This window comes from Zootermopsis nevadensis, unplaced genomic scaffold (assembly GCF_977971745.1).
Source record: "Zootermopsis nevadensis isolate Lab colony 2312 unplaced genomic scaffold, Znev_1.0 Znev_ptg000021l, whole genome shotgun sequence".
Classification (NCBI taxonomy): domain Eukaryota; kingdom Metazoa; phylum Arthropoda; class Insecta; order Blattodea; family Termopsidae; genus Zootermopsis; species Zootermopsis nevadensis.
Genome location: NW_028259153.1, coordinates 3,962,366 through 3,986,698, shown reverse-complemented (window position 1 = coordinate 3,986,698; position 24,333 = coordinate 3,962,366). Strand labels below are relative to the sequence as shown.

At 36.5% G+C, this 24,333-nt stretch overlaps 1 protein-coding gene across 1 annotated transcript; it reads right to left on the bottom strand.

Moving 5' to 3' along the window:
• Positions 1 to 12,624: 12,624 nt before the first annotated feature.
• LOC110835252 (uncharacterized) lies at positions 12,625 to 20,935 on the bottom strand. The gene is made up of 9 exons (XM_022075283.2): positions 20,784 to 20,935; positions 19,107 to 19,255; positions 17,643 to 17,730; positions 17,058 to 17,101; positions 16,940 to 16,975; positions 16,621 to 16,753; positions 15,916 to 16,010; positions 13,964 to 13,991; positions 12,625 to 12,872 (listed from the first exon to the last, which is right to left on the bottom strand). Exons 1-9 carry the CDS (start codon positions 20,884 to 20,886, stop codon positions 12,814 to 12,816), a joined length of 735 nt encoding a protein of 244 aa, XP_021930975.2. The 5' UTR covers positions 20,887 to 20,935; the 3' UTR covers positions 12,625 to 12,813.
• Between the last annotated feature and the right edge of the window lie 3,398 nt (positions 20,936 to 24,333).

Here is a 24,333-nt window from a genome sequence, read left to right as displayed (position 1 = left end):
TATTATGTCACTGTAATTATATTTGTTAAAATTTTAAAATATTAAGCCGCTTAATATGTTTTTCTCTGTCCCATTATTTATTTATTGTTCTCGAACCTTCAATGAATATTTTCCTCAGCATGATATAAAAAGAATAACAACCATTTAAACAATATTTGTTTTGAATAATTTAATGTGGAAAGTTATTTTATAGATGGCTTACTGATGATAATATTCAAGATGACAGGACGTTATTATGATGACGAGCGCAAGAAGAAGTTTGAGGAGGTCAAGCGAATGAAGATATATATGCCTCATGGAACGAAATTTTTTCAAAGCCTTTTTTCTGGTAGTCGTTTAAAAGAAGCAGTAATGCCAAGGGGAATTAAGAGAAGTATTACGTAAAACTTCTGTGTACACAAGCCTCTTTGTTTTTTCGGTGTTCTTCATGCTATGACGTGATCAAAGAACATTTCATGGGCCCGACCATATCTGTCTGTCTATTTGTCCAGTTTTTGTAACGATGGGACCGGAGGTCCTTTTGTTGGGATTTGTTGCGCAAAATTGGGACGTACAAGAACAATAATAAAAAGCTGTTCAACTATACGCCATGTAGGGTCTTGGGGGAGGGGATTACAGCTCCTACTCGTTCTTAACTTCGGCACTAGATGGGGTTGGATGATCAGCGTCACGACCCTGCTCCACTTTACCTCCGGGAAAGGATCCCGGTACCCATTGGACAGGAGGCGAACAACATTAGTCAATGTACAAATTTAGGCCATCGTTTGAAGACTGTTGTACAACGACAATGTGATAATATTGGTGGAAGAATGACCCAAGACACAAAAGTGCCATAGAATGACAATAGCTTAAAAATAATCGAAGTATGAATAATGACATCGAGTGAATCTTAGGAATCTTGTTGGGTTTGGCTCTAGGATGGTGAGATAAAACTCACGGTTCATAGTCTCTGTTAGGATGGCCTCACGAGCCACTTCTGGAAGATGCGAGACTCGAACGCCGAATTGGGTGGGGGTTGGATGGAGTAAGACTTAAGTTCTGGCGGCAAAAAGAAGGAAAAGAAGTAATGCGGGAGCTGAAGAGTTTCTGAGCCGGAAGTGGAGGAAACTGAAATGCTTGCGCGATTCAAGTGTCATATCGACTTTTCTAACCGCCTTCGTGCATCAAAGAAAGAAAATAACCTTTGAGAATAAAAGATACGAGAAACATTTTGTGAATATCTTAGACTACACCGGGCATCCTTATCTGTTATCCATGTCGGTTAGTGATAATTCATCCACGGCCTACAATGTACATGGCTTCTATCATAGCGTACATGCATACGTGTGCAATGCAGCAAAACAGATGTTTATTTGTTAACGCAGGTTTCAAAAGTATGAAAAGATAAGACGTGATTTTGGTTATTATGTTGTGCTTTGTCTCATTTCCCAACTTTATAGGATAATCAAATAGAAAAAGCATTATATGTGTTAGGTAATGTACGAGGTGTGCAAAACGTTCGTAAACAATTTGGGTTAACGTCAGGAGGGGAAGAATCTAATTTGTTTGAAAAGCTGAGCGACTATTAGCTTCTCAACATAGATTGTTCTAATTATTCGTGCTTTTTTCCGTCTAATCACAATTGTATATAAATAAAATTATACATAAGATATTAAAATATCATTTACATATTTGGTACTCGTTCTTTCAAGTTCAGTAATATTTAAAAATATTTTAAATTATTTACGTTACAAGCCAATTTTAAACCACTATCACTTCAAAATATACCCTCACTTCAATAAATTTGGATGTAAACATCATCAGAAGTTACACAACAACAGTAATTAAGTTTTAGTTTATAAGATTATAATTTTTAACTTTTAACTTTACACCTGAAGATGGTTCAATGTAACCGAAACATATAGTAAAAAGATGTACCAAATATGTAAATGATATTTTAATATCTTATGTATAAATTTTATTTATATACAATTGTGATTAGACGGAAAAAAACATGAATAATTAAATTTTAATTCACAATATGACGCAATTATATCAACTTATAGATTGTTCTATTTAATGGGGTCAGTTAATGTTTCTAGTAAATAGTAAGAACACGGTAATCGTGTCAGCTTCCAGCAACATAATCGCTACTTGAACGTAGGTTCTGAAGTTTTGTACAGATTTGTTGGTAGATGTCGTGCCATTCAGTTTTAGCCACTTTTCCCCCATTTTCATATCCATTCCGCCATTCACAGTTCTTTTACAAGAGAAATTATTTCCTCATTCAGTAATATCGGGCCTAATTAGGATAATTCAGTGTTTTAATTATACCACTGAATTTGGAATATTGTGCTATTGTGGAATGTTTCGGTGGTTATGACTCTTTTAATACGAAGAATTTCGTGATACCAAGTTTTGTTTCTAATCGTCTTTTCCCTAAGATCACGGAATTATCATGTCAGTCGACGTTTGTGACACATGGAATAGACCTTGCGTCGGAAATGTAAGATACAGTAAATTACTTGTTATATAGAAGTCATACAACCAGAAGTTTAAAGGCAATTTAATATTTTGTTTGCGTGATTTTGAAATTTCAGTTTCCGATTACCATTGGCTACACCGGACACCTCTCACTCCAACAAATCGGTTTTTGTACGCAGTTTATTTTAATTCGTTGCTGTTCATTCGGCTGTTTGTTTAACAGACATCTGCAGCGCGTGTTTGTTGCTATCCACTATTTTTAAGCAGTATTTATTATTATTATTATTATTATTATTTAGTGTTCTGTCTGACGACAGGTCCATATGAACAGGATCCTTCCATCCTTTTGTCGGACTAGGACCTGTTCATATACGTTCTTGGCAGATGATCCAGAAGTGGTTTGCCATTGCCTTCTTCTGTGTGTGAATGGAGTAATTGTTGGGATACCACGGAGAAACCGGGGAAGCCCCCGGAGGAAAACTCCGTGTTGCCTAGACCACGGCCTTGCCCAACACAAGTTATAAATTCGGGCACCGCCGGGAATCGAACCCGAGACCCCCAGGATTACAAGGCCAGCGTTCTAACCGCTAGACCACCTCATCTTATTATTATTTAGTGTTCTGTCTGACGACAGGTCCATATGAACAGGATCCTTCCATCCTTTTCTCGGACTGGGACCTGTTCATATACGTTCTTGGCAGATGATCCAGAAGTGGTTTGCCATTGCCTTCTTCTGTGTGTGAATGGAGTAACTGATGCCACGGAGAAACCGGGGAAGCCCCCGGAGGAAAACTCCGTGTTGCCTAGACCACGGCCTTGCCCAACACAAGTTATAAATTCGGGCACCGCCGGGAATCGAACCCGAGACCCCCAGGATTACAAGGCCAGCGTTCTAACCGCTAGACCACCTCATCTTATTATTATTTAGTGTTCTGTCTGACGACAGGTCCATATGAACAGGATCCTTCCATCCTTTTCTCGGACTGGGACCTGTTCATATACGTTCTTGGCAGATGATCCAGAAGTGGTTTGCCATTGCCTTCTTCTGTGTGTGAATGGAGTAACTGATGCCACGGAGAAACCGGGGAAGCCCCCGGAGGAAAACTCCGTGTTGCCTAGACCACGGCCTTGCCCAACACAAGTTATAAATTCGGGCACCGCCGGGAATCGAACCCGAGACCCCCAGGATTACAAGGCCAGCGTTCTAACCGCTAGACCACCTCATCTTATTATTATTTAGTGTTCTGTCTGACGACAGGTCCATATGAACAGGATCCTTCCATCCTTTTCTCGGACTGGGACCTGTTCATATACGTTCTTGGCAGATGATCCAGAAGTGGTTTGCCATTGCCTTCTTCTGTGTGTGAATGGAGTAACTGATGCCACGGAGAAACCGGGGAAGCCCCCGGAGGAAAACTCCGTGTTGCCTAGACCACGGCCTTGCCCAACACAAGTTATAAATTCGGGCACCGCCGGGAATCGAACCCGAGACCCCAGGATTACAAGACCAGCGTTCTAACCGCTAGATTACCGTGGCGAATTTTTTGTTCTGGGGTACGGGTTAATAAATATGTAATTGTTAGTTAAGGAAGTCGCTAAAGAGCTTGGACATAATCCATTGTTGCGAGAAGCCTGTTGTTTGTAGTTTCGTGTGGAAACATGAAATACTAGTTACTATATGAAGCGCTGCGTACAAATTTCTCTGCTGGATTATTTCTTGCCGTGAAGTTAGTAACGCCTCGCTGGCAGTCTTATTGGAAGTTTAGGCTCAAGTCTTTTCCTTATTAACGGAGACGCGTACTTCTCTCCCTTCAAAACCCCAGCCCTTCTAATTATAACGTGAAGAAATACGGTTCTAAGCAACACAGTGGTTTACCTCATTGTTCAACTCAGATTTGTTGCCATGCAATTGTTTGAGAACCCTTACATTTCTGAATTAGTTCTACAGATTAACCAAACTTAGAAGGGAGGAAACTTTGAAAACCTTACGAAGGAAATAATTATAGGGAGACAATGTTTAACATTTTTCTTTTGTGTGTGTGAACCGGGAATTGGCAGTGTTGACAATGTTTTGAGCTGCTAATAGTCGCTCAGCTGGTCAATAAAGTGTAATTATCTATGGAATAGAAGTTCTATGGCGGTGTTCACAAGAGTCCATAACTGGACCGTGCCTTCAACTGCTTGAATCCAGAAGGTTGTGAGTGGACAATTAAAGTTACTGATTAACGAGATACTTAGTCACTTAATATTGTGAAATATAGTAGCCTCCGATATGTCCGGCATTAGGGAAACACATAGTTTACAGAGAAATCTGGTGGCAAGTCGGACTCATGTAAGGCCAGGACATGGCGAGAACAATTTTTAGATTAATCTTAAGGGAATAGATCTGAAGATGGAGGCTGGATGAAATCGTGTAGAATAACGTAGTTTTCTTTTAGCTTAGGATTCTAATACCAAAGCCGTAGTTACATTTGTGCGACAAATGCTAATTAAAATGATATAACTGTGATAATGACTAACTTAACTAAAGGTCATTTAATGATTATTTTAAGATTTTCACATTGTTTTTCTGAAACATAATAATAAGAGCTCATTGATGGGATTTACTGATTTTTGAATTTTATAATATGATTTGTGTACGAAGCAGAAATGTGATTTATATACGTGTTCTTCATTTAGTATTCCATATGCTACAGTTTATTTTATAAGAAGTTACTGGTCCTCTTATTCGATAGAGTTAAATGGTCTGTTTCTCATTTAAGTAATGTACTTAAACCAATATATAAAAAATTCGTTTTTAAAACTATAATATGAGAATATTTTACGTAGGGGCGTTATGTATTTTTCACCCCTTCAAATTAAAAATACCGGATTGACACTCATCTGTTCCTAATTTTCTGATGGTATTGCACTTTCATAATGACACTTTCATAGTAAGATTACATGCACGTGATAGTAAACATCTGTTAACTGTAACAGCAGAGGAGAATACTTTATCTCTGATTTTCAAGATACGAGCAGTAAAAATCAAGAATCGTGAATTTTTCTGTTGAGACGCCGTGATCTCTGAAGACGGAGGCGTCACGTTCCTGAAATAAATTATAACCAACTATAAAATTACACCACGTCATATCCCAGAAGACCACAATATTTCAATTATGCTCTTAATTTACTTTCAAGTATATTGATGAGATTAAAAAATGAAATTTTATTTTTAATATCACCATATGGTTTTTTGTTAGTGCCTCTGGGTAAATGTCTGAATAATACAGTATGTCTAAATAAACCATGACTGTTTTCTGCCATAATTATCCCAGTTCGTGATCTAAATACAGAATATAAATAGTTTATAAAATGATTCGTTGTTTTTCAGTTTTGTGTTATATTTGCGAAAAGCAAAACATTTTGCTAAGGTTTGGCCCATACATTATCGTAAGAAAGGAATTTACTTAGCTTTAACGTCATAATTTCTAAAACCATAACATTCTTTCCATGTAAGTTTCATGAATGTTTTAGATTTGAAATAATACAGACTCACGTAACTGGATTTAATTTGCCAACTGAAGATTGATAAACATGGTAAAAATTTATTATCCATAATAATTTAATTTGTGAAACAAAATTTATCTTCCACAGTTATTCGTGCCGCCTGCCCTCGTTCCTAATTCTTTTCAGCCTTCACAGCAGGCGCTGTGGAAACCATTGTAATACTTCTACGTCTCGCTACGCTGCTGATGCTTTTGCATACAAATTAATGACTGGCAGGAGAGACAAGAGCCCAAGAGTCAGTTTGCGGCTACGAAGCCAGTGTGACCCGAAATTAAGGGTTTGGGGGCTGTGAAGGGGAAGGGGTGAGTGATGACCAACCGCTTCATCCATCCCTCTATTCTAGTCTTTTTAGCTAAAAAAATCTGTGCGGCCAACATTTACTATAATTGCCGAAATCGAATTTTACTTTTGTCAATTTCAGATAATTAGTCTAATCAAAATAACTCATAATGAATTTATTTGCAGGAATCAGATCATGGTTAAAAATTCGGTGTTATTTTTTTTAATTAAAATAACAGGCAATTAGGTAAAAAAATTAAATATAATATAAATTATGTAAAAATCGATATATGTTAGATCACGTCAGTATGGTTTTTTATTATCACGGCATGGCGCGGATCGAGGAGTTCATGGAAAGTAACTGGAATATGTTGAAGAAGCATACAGCTGAAAAGGGGTGGCTCCTCCAGATTGCAGGTCGTCTATGGGTCTAACTGCTGCTCACCGCCAAAGTAACATGACAAGAGGAGTCACAAAATGAAATAAGGGTGGGATTTGTGGATATGTAATGTCAGTGAGACCTACAAGTGTGGCCATTTTGTTCAGAAAACCATGGGAAGAGTCAACTTTAAAAGCATGGACTTACATAAGAGGATAGTATAAAAACGGATCTTAAGAAACAAGTGAGTGAGAATCCCGATAATGTTCACAGGCTTAGTGTACTGGACACGGTACTGAATATTTACTTCTCATAAATCCTGAGTTTTATAGAACTCCCTGATCACCACATTTTCATCTCCTGCTCTGCGTTTGAAGTGTACTTCTTGTATTAAGTTTCCTCATCAAAGTGTTGTGTATATTCCTTGTATCTCAATCCGATCCATATTCCAACCTCTTGTATTTCTTGTATTTTAACGAAATTTGGCGCCATGTACACTCACAACATATCAGCTGGTATATATCTCACTGATATTATCACGTATTGCTTTTCGTGTCCCAGATTGCGTAAAACTCCACTGTCGGCGATATCCTTTGTATGACGGTTTCTGGGAATGTTTCTGTTTACTGCATCCTGTGACTGAATGTACTGTCATCCAGATCCCACGTAATTCATTAATTAAAGTTCTACCCTGTTTTTGTCTCCTTTAGTTAAACTAATCTTTGCTTTATTTCGTAAATTACACAAGATTTAATATTATGCTGTGCTTTGTTGTAAAATTACAATTTCCGTTCTTGAAGACTCACATACGAGGTGCGATCGAAAGGTTTCAAGACTGCGCGTATAAAAACCCGTACACTTATCTCAGGTATTAAATTCATCCATCACCCTCGAAGTAGTTCCCCTGGGAGTGAACACAACGATTCCAGCGCCGCTGCCAAGCCTGGAAGCATCCCTGGAAATCTTTCTTTGTCAGCCTGTCAAGCACCATCTGCGATTCTGCCTGAATCTCTTCTATCGTCTCAAATCTCCTTCCATTTAGCTGAATTTTCATCTTTGGGAAGAGGAAGAAGTCACACGGAGCTTAGAAAGGAAGTTGGGGTCGGTTCTTGCAAGATCTTTGAGCTCCTGACAAACGAGAAGTCGATTCTGCTTCTGGTCCTCAGACAGGATGCGTCGCATGTGGAGTTCTTCCTTTAGAATCAGCTGACAGGTCCCATAGCCTATCCCAACAATGTCGCACAAGTCGTTGATGGTACGACGTCGATCTTCGTGAATGGCCTGCCGAATCTTCGTAACATTTTCGGGCGTTGTGCTCGAAGATGGTCGTCCAGAACACTCGTCATCATCGACAGAGGTTCGGCCATTTTTAAAACGTGAATGCCACACAAAAGTTTGTGCACGACCCATTGCGGACTCCCCAAATGCTTGCTTTAGCATTTCATAGGTTTCCGTAGCCGTTTTGGCGAGTCTTTGGCAAAATTTGATGCACACGCCATTCCGAAATCGCAGGAGGGTCGGTGTAATGCACTACCAAAACGCCCGTAACTAAGAAACAAATGCTAATTCGATGATGCCGGCTGGCACACTGATTCACTATGAATGTAGGCCGCATCCCCTAGCGGCAGAAGCTCGTACTACATCCGGTTCGCCCTCTATTGACACAGTCTGTAAACGTTCCGATCGCACCTCGTATATTTTAGTACAAATTTACAAAATATGACGCAATATGTTTATCTTCGCTTAGATACACATAAACGTTCCTAATACCGCAAATATATAATGCTTTCTGAAGGTGATGTGTTGTTCCTAGCAAAGGGACATACCGTATTCCAATAACCACCTCCATTACGCTATAATGAATGTCATAAGTTAACCCAGGTTTGTGATGCTAATTTCTTAACAAGGGGCTCACACCAGCAAACAACCCCGTCCCATCTGTGCCACAATCTCAGCAATGACTCATACGAGGGTCGCTCATTAAGTAATGCCCCACATTTTTTCCTCAGAACATATTTATTCAAGATGGCTCAAATTTAGTGACAATATAAATCAATGTTTCCTTTACACATACTATTTTTCCACATAGTCCCCATCAACTTGTACGGTTTTACGCCAGCGTGGAACAAGTGCATGCATGCCTTGCCGGTACCAGTTCTTGTCCTGTGCACGTAGCCATGTCCTCACTGCTTGAATCACGCTCTCGTCATCTTCAAATCTTGTTCCGCGGATAGCATCTTTAAGTGGCCCAAAGAGATGGAAGTCGGAGGGTGCCAGATCTGGACTGTAGGGTGGATGGGGTAGCACCGTCCAACCCAATTTGGTGATTTCTTCCCGGGTTCTCAGACTTGTGTGAGGGCGTGCATTGTCGTGCAGGAGCAAAATTTCTGCTGGATGCTTGTGAGGCCGAACTCGTCGAAAACGCTTCTTGAGGGTTTCCAGGGTCCTGATGTACCCGTCTGAATTGATGGTAGCACCTCTTGGCATCACATCCACAAGAATGACCCCATCACTGTCCCAAAAGACAGTCATCATGACTTTTCCGGCGGAGGGAGTTGTCTTGAATTTCTTCTTTCTCGGTGATTGAGGATGATGCCACTCCATTGACTGCCTTTTTGTCTCTGGCTCAAAGTGGTGTATCCAGGTTTCGTCACCTGTAATGATCCGGGACAGAAAGACCTCTCCCTCAGCATCAAAACGCTCCAACAATTCAGAAGAAATCGTTTTCCTTTGAATCCTGTGGTCTGCTGTGAGACTTCGTGGAACCCATCTTGCGCACACCTTCGAATATGCGAGAGCCTGGATAATTGCAATCACACTTCCATTGCTGACTGAAAGCTGTTGGGCCAATTGTCGAGTTGTGATGCGCCGATCCTCACGAATAATGGCATCCGCGCGGTTCAACATGTCTGGAGTGGTGGCTGTGGCAGGACGCCCAGAGCGCGGCAGATCACGGAGCTCGGTTTCTTCACTTCCTGAAGCTTTAACTCTCTTAGCCCAGCGACCAACGGTGCTCCTATCGACTGCACAGCTTCCATACACAGCACACAAACGTTTATGAATGTTCACCACCGTTTCTTTTTCAGCAACAAGGAATTCAATTACAGCTCGTTGCTTGTAACGAGAGTCGTTCACAGACGCCATTTTAACAGTTCACTACAGCTCCGCTATCGGTTGGAATCATTTGAAACTCCGTACACGAACGCGGGAAACATCAAATCTCAAGCATGTAAAAGTACACTTTTCTATCTTCATTATTGGCTGAGAAAAAAAATGTGGGGCATTACTTAATGAGCGACCCTCGTACAAATGACACAGTGGACACAAAATAATTCCGAGTTTTGTTGATCAATACATGGCAGCACTTGCGAAGAGATAACTCAGATGTGAAATTATTGCATTTAGTAAGTAGAAGTATCTACATCGCCAGTGTTTGTTAGTTAATTTGGTTTACAAAATACAGTGTAGTTTAAATTCAGTGTTTCAAAATGCCATTGACTGAGTCGTAAAAAGGGAAACTTGCTTGGAGTTTTACTGAACACTTTAAGACAAACTGTTTGCCTTCTTACTCCCTACTGCAATTTACATCTCTTCTTTTCCTCTTTACTGTACCAAAATATGAAATTATCGATGTTTTGTGTAGCCTGATTCATCTGATGTTTTCTGTTCCGATAACAAAAGGGTTCGGATAACTGTCCAAAAAATTAACAAGGAACACAGACCCAAGTTATCTCTTTAAATAAAATAACTTACCCAAAAAATTTTGTAACCTCAGTTCTTACTTCGGAGGAAAAATCACCATATCACCGTTTCAAATGTAAGTGGAATAATGATTTTTAGGAAGAATCTTATTCCTTGTTCTAAGAAATAAACGAAACTCACGAAGAGACTCTCTGAGTATAAATAGTTGCCACTTAAATATAAAGGACTGACCTCTTCGCTGATCCAATAAAATGTTTAGAATATATAAATGAATGTCTGTATTTGTTTTGCATGTTGCGTTCTCTCGTTCCACCTTTGCTGTTTTAGCAGTGGGGTTAATTCCCAAGGTCCCTATTGCACTCCTGGTGGGCAGTGGCGCCATCTGATGAAGATGAATAGCATTACGCTGCCGGCCCTGTCCAAGCCCTCGGGGGGACCATTACTCAACTTAACACCACGCTGCGAACCCCGTTCGCCCATATGTTTAGTGGAGAAACAGGTTTCCACGTGACCAAATAATTATCGGGATAATTGTTGAAGACTAGGTCAAGGAAAGAATTGAACACGAAAGTATAAAACACAGTCTCTCTGCCGACCTTACAGCGACGACCCACACATCACATAAATTTGCTTGTTAAATCCGGATGATTGGTGAGTGGAGTCTGGCATATAAAATTACGGTTCAGTAATTTTTCTGAGATCAGAAATTTTCTCTTCTTGTTCGATGCATTCCCAACTTATTCCTGATGATCCTTTATCAAAGAATTTGACAATACAGCGTTTAAAAAATTACTATTCACCTTTAGGTGATTCACTCTAATAAGGAAATCTAGGTTCTTTGTACCTAATATTGTAGGCGGGCGAATCTGTGGGTTGCGGGTAGAAGGAAAACAAAATCATTTATTGTGGAAACCAAAGTTATTCTCGACATAGAACTGAGACAGTGAGCTACAAATTATTTACACAATTGGACATTAAATAATTCCTTATCTGTTACCCCTCCCACCTCTGTGTTTCTCTAATATTTATAACGAAACTGGAGCGCACGGGTTGGCGATATTATTTTTTAGTCAGGGACACTACGCTAGTAAGAGAAGCATTTTCTGTGGTCCAATTTCGTGTTTAATTTTAAGGGTCTTCAAGATTATTTCCGTCTCCATGCAACAAAAAGTCGTACTGGGTCGAGTAGTTTGAATGATACGAGTGTATCAACTTGTAAAATGTGCAAGTTCTTGATGTGTGGAGATTCGCATATAATAATGTCTTATTTTTATTACTTAATCACAAAATGAAGCCGAATTATGTGTTATAATTGACTGGTTCGAATTTTAGATTCGTAGTGTATTTGAGCAGACTATAAACTCAAGGTATAAATTCAATGAGTATCAAGCTCCTACTTCAGAGTGGCTGAAGATGAATGTCTTCCATAATGTCTTCAAATATAATCTCATTATGGAGGAAATAAGGACCTCTGAAGGGTCAGTCAGTTACCAATATTCCAGAAAGGAGTAATCTTCATAGTCGCCAGTCACAACATGAATTCCCAGCTGAAAAAAATCCTTGAATGCAGAGTACATCGTTAAAGAAGCATCCGAGATAAATTCGTGGTTAATCGAATGGCTGACTATATACACATCTGATGTTTTGAAACTCACACTAATTGAACATTTTAAAACAAATTTAGAATCACAAGTATTGATATTTTTATTGTAATTCTTTATAATTAAGAGAAGTAAAAGTTTGTCGGTGAGACCAATATAAAGATGTAAAAATACTTGTGGAAATAAAGGGTTTAGGTTCATGTCTGGGCCTTCAAATTGATGGAATCTCCCAACTACGAATCCCCTAAATCTTATAGCAAGGAAGAAATCAACTTTTCAATTGAAAACGTTCCGTAGAAGTACATAAATATTGCGTAAAATTAAAGACACAAGTATCGAAAGAAACTTAAAGTGAAAATATAATACCTAATCATTCTTTACCTTATTCCATCATTGAAATAGTAGGTACAAAAATATACTTTCTTGTGACTATGTAATCACTGAGGTAACAGTCAGTTCAAAATAAATTTTGTAAATGTTAATGTTTATAGAAATAGAAAGGAAACAAGTGGATTATGTGAACCACAGAAGCTGATATTTGCAATTAATATCCACCGATGGTAGAAAACAGCAAAATACATAAGGACGTACGTCCTCGTAATGGGAATATCTCTAGTACCACCAATCTTAAGTGTGACAGAGCGATAGACATTTAAAGAACACCAACTCATAATTATTTATTTGCTTAGACATCCAGTGCATTTGCACGTACTAAAGTGGAACACGAAAACAGTTTTCTGTCTCAATAGAATTGTAACTTATCAGAGAAAATATTGTGTTTAAGAGACTTTAATTTACAGTTCTACAGAATATATTTGCGTCCCTAAAATAATGCAAATTTTAATAAGCACCGTGCAGTTTCTTCTTCATCATCCGTCTGTTTATGTGACAGGATTTGCCTGGTAAAACAAAATATACACGTTCATTTTATGGCATGAAAATTCTGGAAAGCAAAACTGGAAAAGTTCAGTCTCTACAAGCGAAATCTGCATTTTATAAATCTGATTCCTCTCAGCTGTTGGAAAGATTTAATGAATACTTTAATGTCTTATTCAAAAGAAAATTTTCCGTCTTTAGACAAGAGGTCAAAATTTATCTTAACCTATTAATTCTCAGAGACATGTCTTAGTATCTTAATAAGACAAACAAATTAATATTGAAGCCTTACATATAATCTGTTACCCAAGTCATATGTAGGTAACGCGAATGACAAAATGCAATTTCGCTCATGGTCTAACATTCTGGTCTCTTACGAATATGATCATGCAATTGAATCATGTTAAAGTCAGAAAATTTATTTTTCCCACAAACAATTTCCATGTACTATTATTATTGTTAATACTATTATTTATACTAGCCTGTCTTGTTTACTTTGGCTAAGAACAAAGTTAAGTTTAGATTTCGTCGACGTTAAATTTGTCATCTGTAACCTCAAAAGTTGTATCTTAGATCACGTGCTTAATTCCCACATTTCAGCAGTAACTCTTACAGAATTTGTGTTTATTTATTATATATCCCGGTACCAGATGAATGCCCCAATAGATTAGTGGTTATCATCATTAAAAATATAATGTTGTATTTCATACAATCGTCATTCTGTTGTTTTACATTCTACTGACCAATTGCATGAAATATTTTTTATTTTAATAATCATACATAATTTCAGGCAGACAGTCTGGATTAAGTCCCAGAAGACTCCGAAATCGCTGACGTGAGCCTAAGTTCCCACTTAGTTAATTTATTTTAAACCACTCGGTTGCGTATGAAGAATTGCAGGAGTTTATGAAGTTCATACAACTTACAAAAGTGAACTATATTAAACGCATGTTATGATATCTGATTTCAGTTCGAACACTCTGATCTGGTATTTATGGGTTAGCTTATAAACTGAGACAGTGATAGTATTTGAAAGATATCAGTGGTTTGTTTTTAGCACTTTTCAAATTTATCGATTTTAGTAATATTGTACACTTAAATAAAGGATACTTACTTTCGATTACGTAATTTGCAGGACAGTACTGAAAGAGATATTGAACTTTTATTATTCATAAGTTTAATAACACGTGTACATGTTACTTAAAATATTTAAACAAAAGATCAGGGAACATAAATATTGATTGATATTAAGTGTTACGATAGGTTCGTTGACTGATTTCCTGATCCAATTAACAATTTATTTACTCATTTAGTAATTGTTTAACTTACAAATTTATATGCATTGAAGAATTAAATGTTATAGTATGCAATCATTTTTTTCTCAGAAATATACCTTATTTTGTGAATTAACAGTGTAAAGTCTTTCGTCTTTAAAACAGGAATATGATACAAACAATAGAAATATTATTCAACAATAAAAACAATGATGAATCTGTTTACCTCTGGTTCAGACATTACTGATCCGTATAACGTTTTGTGTTAACCATTACAAATGCCGCCTTGGCGTAATTTCTCACTACACTAAACGCAATTTAAATATTTACTTTACATACGTAACTCATAAATTTATAATTTGAAACAACTTCAGTGTTTGAAGTCGTACGGATTTATGTGTTTTTGTGCTACCCCTATTTACATTATTATTCCATCGTTACAGTTTATGAAAGTATCGATCCTCGCCACTTCTCAATTCATCAGTTCTTCTGTGCTAAATTGACAGCCGTCATATTCCAGTGATAATGAAAGCCGTTAGATTTTTTCTAATGTCCTTATCCATCCTTATATATATATATATATATATATATATATATATATATATATATACACACATATATTTGTGTATGTGCCTGACAATATTCCTACTTGACTTACTTTTTTCCTTAAAGATAGAGGTAACAGTATCCTCCAGGACTAGAAGTCATAAAATCACACTCACAATATTTTTCTCACTGCAGCAAAGATGCCGGTGGCGGTCCTTACGTTGAAACGCCGTGTGAATTTGTAAATATAGTTCCCGCGTGACGGAGGAACGTACTGCCTCCAACACCCACAGATGAAGGCAGTATGTCCCTTGGAAACGCTGGTACTACCTGCAAATCCACACGGCGTCACAACCCAGAAAACCGACGTCGACAGAGAGAGTTGATACGATTTTTTCAGCCTCGACTTTTTTACAGCGTGGCCATATAAAAGCAGAATTAAGGTCAAAATCCAGTTCTGTCTGGATTTAGGCTTAGGAAGTACCAAAATTTTCACTTGATATTCGCAGAACTCACAGAATCATATTTTGTATTCTAGTTGACAAAATTATCCCTCCGACTTCTACTCGTGTTTTCCTACTTCGTACCTCAAAATCTGTTCCCTCTTCTGTATTAATTTTAAGATATGAATAGTCTAATAACAGATATACGTGGTTTGTCTTAGATTAGGCTTATAATATTTATATGCAATTATTATCTGAGCATTTAAACAATTTAGGGCCGATTAATTAAATGGAACATTGCAATTCTGAAATAACTTCTAAAGTTAAAATTAACAGAACGAGTAATGAAAATCAAAATTAATACAATTCAAGTATTAATCAAGTTTTACTGAAACATTTCATTACATGAATTTCAAATGCAGTTAACTTGTTAAAGCACTGTAATACCGTCATATGTGCCATCTGAAAAAAATTAAATAATTCCTCATTTTACCAACACTGCTTTTATGAGTGCCATATGATTCTTAGCATAAACAACAATTATGTATAGAATATTCTGTCGCTGTTAATAATAAACTTTCTAAATTTGGTTATTGGTCCGAACATCATTAAACAATATAATTTTTTAATGCTGACGTCTTGTGATTTCTTTGGGATAAGAACAAAATGACTACTTAAAAAATTAAAACATCGTTTCAAGGCAATGTCAGATTATGTAAAAATTACTGTTATTTTAATTATGTGTGAAGTGATTTTCAATATTACGTCTACACGTGTAACATTTGTCTACATTAAATACTTACAATATTTCCAAGTTCTGTCATACATTCCACAAACTTGAAGACTTCAAGGTTCGAGGTATTACACACTTCGCCTCCCTTATTTGGTTTCATTATTTCTGTGAATAAATTAATTTGTATATCTTATAAATCGTATAGTAAATACATCTGGTCAGAAGCTTACTTCCTTTTACCTAATATTTTTTTTATGTTATGCTGCTCCAGCTCGTAATGACCTAGAGTCTGTTTCCCTGAAATTGTTATATCATTATAAAGTGTTGTAATTGATACCCATATTATCATCCTAGTCCTTAAGATATGCAAACCTTTTACAAATTTAGACCCGAGAATATTCCTTAATAGGGCCATTTTCCAGCTACTTGAGATTCTATATAGCATCTCAGTCATTCGTGTTACTCGTGTATTTACTGAAAAATATGTAACCGCAACTTATTAAGCTTACTTTCCTGTTTCACAGATTTGCTATCCTTAAAATCCTGTGTTGATAGTGTTATATCTGGATAATGTAAGTTTATAATTCAGTAATAGTATTTTATAACATTATTTCGGCGATGTTTGGTAGCCCCCTTCATATCTCCGAAACTGATAGCCCACTCCCTGTCAGATATCCGCACCTACTTAATCATTATGCATGAAATTTACCGCCAAATCTGTGTGCATTTTTTGTGTCATAATGTTACCTTGTAAAGTTCTTTTGTATTGTCTTACCTAATCCTTTGTTCTTCGCAATATTGATACATCTGTTGATCATGCTTTCAGATATGCCAAAAGCAACTGTTCTGCTATCTGATAAGACGTAATTGACCATTTGTTCAGACTTAATTCTGCCATTTTTCTCGCTCTTAAATGGAATAAAATATAAAATTTAGATTTTTTTAATGAATAAGGACATATATCAATGTGTCAATGTTAGGAATAACTCATAAAAATCAGTGCGAATAAGGAATGTTTATCGCAGTATCACATGAAACGCCAGGAATAAATGAACACCGCACTAATGTTCTATAAAATTCTATGTGATACTCACCAATCCCAGTTTCTGGCTCACGCATTGAATAATACACTAGAAGATAAAGAAAATTTGATTAATTTCGTGTTCTATTGACTATAACAGCAGTAATGCAAAAACTCAATACTTTACTTACATTAAATTCAGTCAGTAGTGATCTTGGTTTTTCGTCATTAGCAACTGAAAAGTAATATTCTAATTACACACTGTTAATTCATTATCTGTTATGTGAAAATGCATGTTCTCCTGAAAATTTCATTGATTCTGCTAATGCGCAAACTTAAATTTAAATTCCTTTCAGCTGAGTTATGTGACTGCTCCCATGCATACATAATGCTTTTCTTTAAGACGAAATTATTTCATAACAGGTTTTGTATCATTCCGTATTTCAAATATTTTAAGACCCTTTTTCTCATTTTAAAATTTCTGAAATCAGGGCAGGTCTTGCAATTGATGGCGTCTAGGAATCGATATAGCGATTTTTTCTCTGAAAACCCATTACTAAATCAAGTGTGCGTCTATTTTACGAACAATGGCTTCTTAAAATCTATTAAATACAGTGCATTGAATTTAAAAGAATTATTTTAGTGTCAAGGAAAACATTTGTCACGCCCCAAAAATTAGGAAGAAATAATGTATCATGAAATATTTTATAGCTACTCATTGCAGTATTTAAGTTTGCTTCAGAATGAAGGAGCTAAATGTTTGCTCTCAGACGTACCTGTTTCTGAAAGGCCATTCTTTGTTTCATCTACACATTCTCTCCAAAGATACCTGAATGATTGGCCAAAAGTAATATTACAGCATCTCTGAAAAAAGGGACAGAAGTGAAATTTAGGTCGAACATGGATGCAATATACTCATCAGAAACATCAGTATCTACTTAGAAGTCCATGTGGTGTAACAGCCCATCACAGACAGAAATTTTCCTGAAAATGTTTTCGTAAGTTTGTCGAAACAATGCCTGGTTTTACGGAAAAAAAAAATTGTTTTTCCATCTGTACAACAATCTGCTACTGGACCTACTACAGAGTTAAATGAATTCGCACCGCACCTTTTCAAAATAACTTTTAATATAAAATCATTTCCAACACAGTTGTTTATCAGTTCTGTTAGCTGTTACGGTCACAAGTAGTATGGATTTTTTTACCTAACTCAAGCGTCCTAAATGTCAACTTCATCTCGTTGTGCTACATTTGATCGCCCTAATAGTACTTGATAGTTCAAAACATTTTAGTGTATTTTTCTTTAGTTAATGAGAAAAAAGTAATCATGTGAACATAGTCGCACAGGATGGAGAAGCAACTCGATCGGATGCTATCATAAGCTTAAAGCAGACTGTGGAGATATAATAAGCATTCCAGGACTTTACCTATCCGGGGTAGGCTATATCACGTTTGAGATTTAATGGATATTAATTACGAAGAGTTTTGATAAACTACCAATGTTTGAAGATTTCTGTCTTCTGGGTTGTTGCGCTGTGTAGTCTGGTCGATGTTTACCAACGTTTCAGAGGTCATACTGCCTCCATCATCAGGGGGATTCATCTACCATACTACACAGCGCAACAACCCAGAAGACAGAACTCTTCATACTCTGATGACGGAGGCAGTATGACCTCTGAAACGTTGATTAACATCGACCAGACTACACAGCGCAACAACCCAGAAGACAGAAATCTTCATACTCACCGCTGTGATAACCTCAAATCTCACCAATATTTGGTTCCCACACGAAAATTTGGAATCAGCATTTAACAGCTTGCTTGTCATGAATAGGACGTACAGCTAATAAATTCTCGTGATATCGCACTTTTTAGCTAGAACTTCCGACCTGTTAGTTTGGCTAACACTGGCCCCTCTCTCAGCTACCGTTCCTCTACTTTCTTCTGCCCCAGACTCTGCTAACTTCTTACTTTAAGCTTCGTCCTCCTTTCCGGCTAATCGCGTTTCTCATATTGTCTGCAGAAATTGATCTACGTTTTGATTATAAACTACGTTAAAATTATTTATTTACTTGCAGGAAATGACACTTTCTTTAGAAATATGACAATTTAAAGTTTAACACATTTCTCAAATTTATAAATAAAACAAATTCCGTACAGTATGAACCTCCTGATAGCTTAATTATCTGTCTTTCTGTTATTACGTTCCTCTTACGTCTAACTACTTTGTCTTATACACACCTCGAAAAAGTAGCTCTCAGTTTCACCGTCCTCGTGGTCTGTTTCATCTGTATCCTTCTTATGCACGGTAATCGTCTCTTTAAACTGTACGTTCCCCGTCACAGTGATCGTGGTGTCTCCGCCCGGACCGCCGATGACTCTATGCAGCACTGTCCCACACAAAGAACAAAGCACAGAGCATGCTAAGCTGGGACGCCTCGTAAAGGAATTTTACCTGCAATAAATCTATGTTTGCTGAGAATAGGGTTACGTTACGAAACATAACTTCTAAGTTTTTTATTATTTTTATTTTTAGTGTTCTGTCTGACGACAGGTCCATATGAACAGGATCCTTCCATCCTTTTCTCGGACTGGGACCTGTTCATATACGTTCTTGGCAGATGATCCAGAAGTGGTTTGCCATTGCCTTCTTCTGTGTGTGAATGGAGTAATTGTTGGGATGCCACGGAGGAAAACTCCGTGTTGCCTAGACCACGGCCTTGCCCAACACAAGTTATAAATTCGGGCACCGCCGGGAATCGAACCCGAGACCCCAGGATTGAAAGGCCAGCGTTCTAACCGCTAGACCACCGTAACTTCTAAGTAGAAGGCGAAAAAGTTCAGTCGTCCGTTTCATTAAAAAATCTGTCTTCTGGAATGTTACACCGTAAAATGTGGCACTGGCCGACGTTTCAGAGTAGCTTGCTGCCTCCATAACTTATGATTGAAGCAGTAAATATCCCTGAAAGGTAGGTTAATTCTACAAGACCACACGGTGTAATATCAGAAAACACTCGTCATCACACTCGTTGACTTGATAATTTCAGTGAACTAATTCTTTCTTATCGATCGGAAAATCTTGTGATTTAATGTATTAATTCGGTTTTAACTTAATAATGAAAATTTCACCACATGTTTATCTCATATTAATAATTTTATGGCTTACCACTATTTCCATAACACTATATTGTCAAACCATCAATTCACATGATTAACTTTAATATTTAAGATGATAGAGTTGCGTCATATTGTGAAAATATATATATTTAATTACTCATCTCTGGTATGTTCAAATTTACTTTTCAAATTTATTGTTTTGTTTTCTATTCTCTTTATTCTTATTCATTCAATAATATTTATTTATTCTTTGAATTATTTACATTACAGACCGATATAAAAACATCAACAAAAACATTCACCAACCTAAAAGTTTATTTGAACACGAAGCACATATATAGAACAACTTCATATATATTAAAATTGAATCTGGAAGTGAACATCACTATTAACTAATAAACAACTACAAAAAAGTTGCATATAAGAAATTACGATTAAGTTTTAAGTTTATATAATTGTAATTTTTACACACCTGAAGATGGTTCATCTAAGAACCGAAACACGTAGTGAGAAAGTGATGTTCCAAATGTAAATCGAATGTTTCGATAAGGAGCATCACATTGTATTTTAATTATCTTAATTTTAAATTGTTATTATACGGATAAGATTAATTAATTTAATATTTAACTGTTGAAAGTAACCAACCGAAGTATTTAGTTAGCTGTAGGAACGGACGCCTCCTTTCAAATACTTTATTCTCTTATCATTCTAACAACAGACGCTATATAGTCTGAGATACTAACAGCGTCGCCAATTACACCATTAATTACAGTTTAAGAGTTTTAATTGATTTGAACTGACCTGAGTGCAGGCTACTCGCTTGAGCTGGGGAGCCTTCATATGTGTTCGCTGCAGCCACACAGCAGGCGAGAGCCAAAAACACAGGCAGACAGGCAGATAACATTTTGACGAGATGGCTTTGCTGGTGTTTTGCATCAGCTTATATATGGATAACCAGCAAGGGTTTCTGGCAGTAGAACTTGAATCATGTGGTCATTAAGACGTCCATGAACAATTCCCCGTGATGAAGCAGGTGATTCCCCTCATCCCGAACTCATGAGTTTGACGACATAATAACAGGGGTGATACAATTTTTTTACATTTTATTACACTTACAAATGAGGCGTTAATATGTTTTATTGATATTCTAAATGCGTTTATCGACTACCCAGAGCAATACACGCTATCGTGACTGGTAGCTAAATCAGTAACGTAAGCCTCTACAGGATTTACTTGGATTATTTACCGGGAGGGACAATATTTTTGTCCTCACCGCCGCGTTCAAAGAAGAATTGAATCCACGCAACGTCACATTTATTTAGTAATACCGGGTAATTTTCCGGGTTTAAATGGAACGTGAAGTTTGTTATTACCTTAATCTAGTTTCGAGGTGTAGTTTCCGTGTAAGTTTATCCCAGCGCCCCATCTACACCTTTATATTGTAGTGCCTTAATATGTAGGACATTTTATTTTTTAAATATACTGAAATTTACGTGCGAAGTGCTTTATCAATTTCGATAAATATATTAAATTTTAAATAAATGAAAACTTTTTTGTCTGATGTTTTCAAAAGGTTGGACCTGTAACTTTTCTTTTATTTAAAAGTACATTATATATGAAATGATTAAAACATAAATGAAAATAAAGTTTCATATTTCGGAGTTTGGGATGGAGAAACTATTATCTCTAAAATCCAAAATTAATATTTAAATAATTTCTTTCCTTAAATTAATAAAATTGTTATAATTCATTATGGCAAATTTTGGGCACCGTTGATACACATTGTATTACGTATCTAATATTTCATCAGCATTCTTTGTTGCATGTGGTTCCCTCAGTGACTTTACATTTTATTGTAATACATCCTAGTTTAAGCTAACAGCCAAGGTCGGCGTTTATTGGAATCATAAGCGTGTCCTGCATCCTGTTGCACAGGAAAACATGGCATTGCCCGAGTAATTGCTAATTTTCTCCCTCAGGTCATGAGGCGTAAGGCGCGTGACATCTGGACTCACATTTAAAGGCCTATCCTTCTCACATAAGTTGCAATATTTATATATATTATTATTATTGGTTTTATTTCTTCATTTATTTTACTTTGTGTTTAATATTGTTTCTTTTTTGGGTTTTCCTAAATTTGGCTGTTATATTTAATATTGTACGTGTATAAGTTTAAGTAATCTCTTTTTGTAGTATTTTTCTTTATTATTTCATTATTATTGTATATATTATCAGTGTTTGCCTGCTATTGGCTTCTTGCTGTTGGCAAACACGTAAATAAATTAATTGAATTGAATTATAAAGAACTGAATTGTTGTTGAAGATAAAGAATTGAATTTAACTGCTTCTAAAGCTACTGAGTGTTTTTGAACATGTGGAAGGGTTCAGAAGTTGAAATTGTCTTTCAATCTATTCAACGTTCTTCCTGTATTTAACCTCTGGGTTCACATACCGTAGGTGGATCATTGCATTTAGGTTTTATTATTTTTACATGAAATATGTAAATATCTCTGTAGTGAGCTCGTAAGTACAGAATTTCGAATTATTATTTTTATTGCTAAATTCTCAAGTTTTTCAACAATTGAGGATGCGATGGGTGGGATTGTAGAACGCATATATGGCGAGAAATGTATGACAGATCTTAATCTGAACATTTAAAAAAAAAGGTTGACAATTTGAGAGATCTAAGTGAAGATGAAAGGACAATATTAAAACGGATTTTAAAGAAACAGGGTATGAGGTTTCGTGTTGGGTTCAGTTTTCTCAGGAATGTAGTAAAGATCATTCGGGTCTCTTCAAAGCGGGAAATTTCCTGGCCAGGTAAGCAACCATAAACATTTAATGAGAGATACTGCACGGTTGTTTAGCTAATTAGCTGATTCCCTTTTGTTTAAGCTGCTAGACATGTCACTACACGAATCATTGAAATTAAAACTTTCTAACACTTCACTGAAGAAACGTTGTTTTATAGTAAAGGAAAATCAAAACTCTCCCTGCACCTTAGACCCATGTCATTAAGTAAATCTTCCCATTGTAAAGCTCAGAGAACAAACCTAAAAATCTGGACATTAACTCCCTCGGTAGGCAACCATCTTTTCCCATTATTTACAAGACTGTTTTTCGCCATAGCAAATTTGGACTTGGTAGAGAATCGAACCAATTTCTCCAGCAATGCGGCTGAACGAATTAAGTCTTTGTTAAAGAGCCCCTTAAATGGTACAAAATGCATGCAAAGGTTACGAGGGGGTGTGAATAAATTTTCGAGGAAAGCATTTGTACGCAAGACAGACGGTAACAGGAGGATGGAAAACATTTATCATTTCTAATACTTCTAGGGTGCAGCTGTCCGTAATTTAGAACATGTCTGGATGCTCGTGTTATCACATAAATTAGAAACTGACAAGTTTCTTGCTTCAGAACAACAAGTGATGCCCGCCGTTTTTTTTAAACATTTTGTGCAGAATTTAACAGAGCACAGAACTCACAGTTTGAATATATACATCTGTCTTGAAAAAAAAAGAGATTAATTTTCATTTTATTAAGCGAAATTACTTTTAAATATTTAATGACGCTGAAAATTTCAGGCTAACCTGGAACGAAGGCCTACCATTCTTCAGCAAACCGGCAATCAATTATTAGTCCTACACTCGTTGATACAGACAACAGTTAATTATTATATAATTATTATATAATTAACTACGAATGAAAGGAGATGTTAAGACATTTGTGTTTTTGAGAACACAATTGCAGATAGTTTTATACATGATTCGTGTTAATAGTGAAATTTGTTACTTCGATAATTGGCGTTTGCACTGATTTCACTTTCTGTCCTTGTTTGATGACGCACATCACACATTTTAGTTAAAACAAAATAAATTTAACTTGTCAGTGTAACCTTGAATATTTATTTGTGAAGGAAGTTGATAACAATATTGTACAAATATCAAACACGTTCTTGAATTTGATATAGTGGCGACCGTCTATTTGATTTCAGACGTGAATAAATATCCATCCAAATTCCTAATATTTCAGAAGAGGTAGCGATTAATTGACTTCGATTGCTATATAGATAGACCTGAAATGTAAGAATATATTATACTTTAATATATAACGGCACGAAAACTTCAAACCTTCCACCTATTAATGTAGTTTCGCTGACAAACATTTATTATAATAGACATTATAAAGTAATATCTGTGCTATTTTTCAATTTAAATGCAAATTTAAACAATTAACCCCACACATCGCTCTTACTATTATTTATATTCACCAGTACTTTGTACGGCTAAATTTACAAGACCCATACGTTCCAATTTGCACTGTTCGTACACCACAGTGGTAGAGTTTCAAC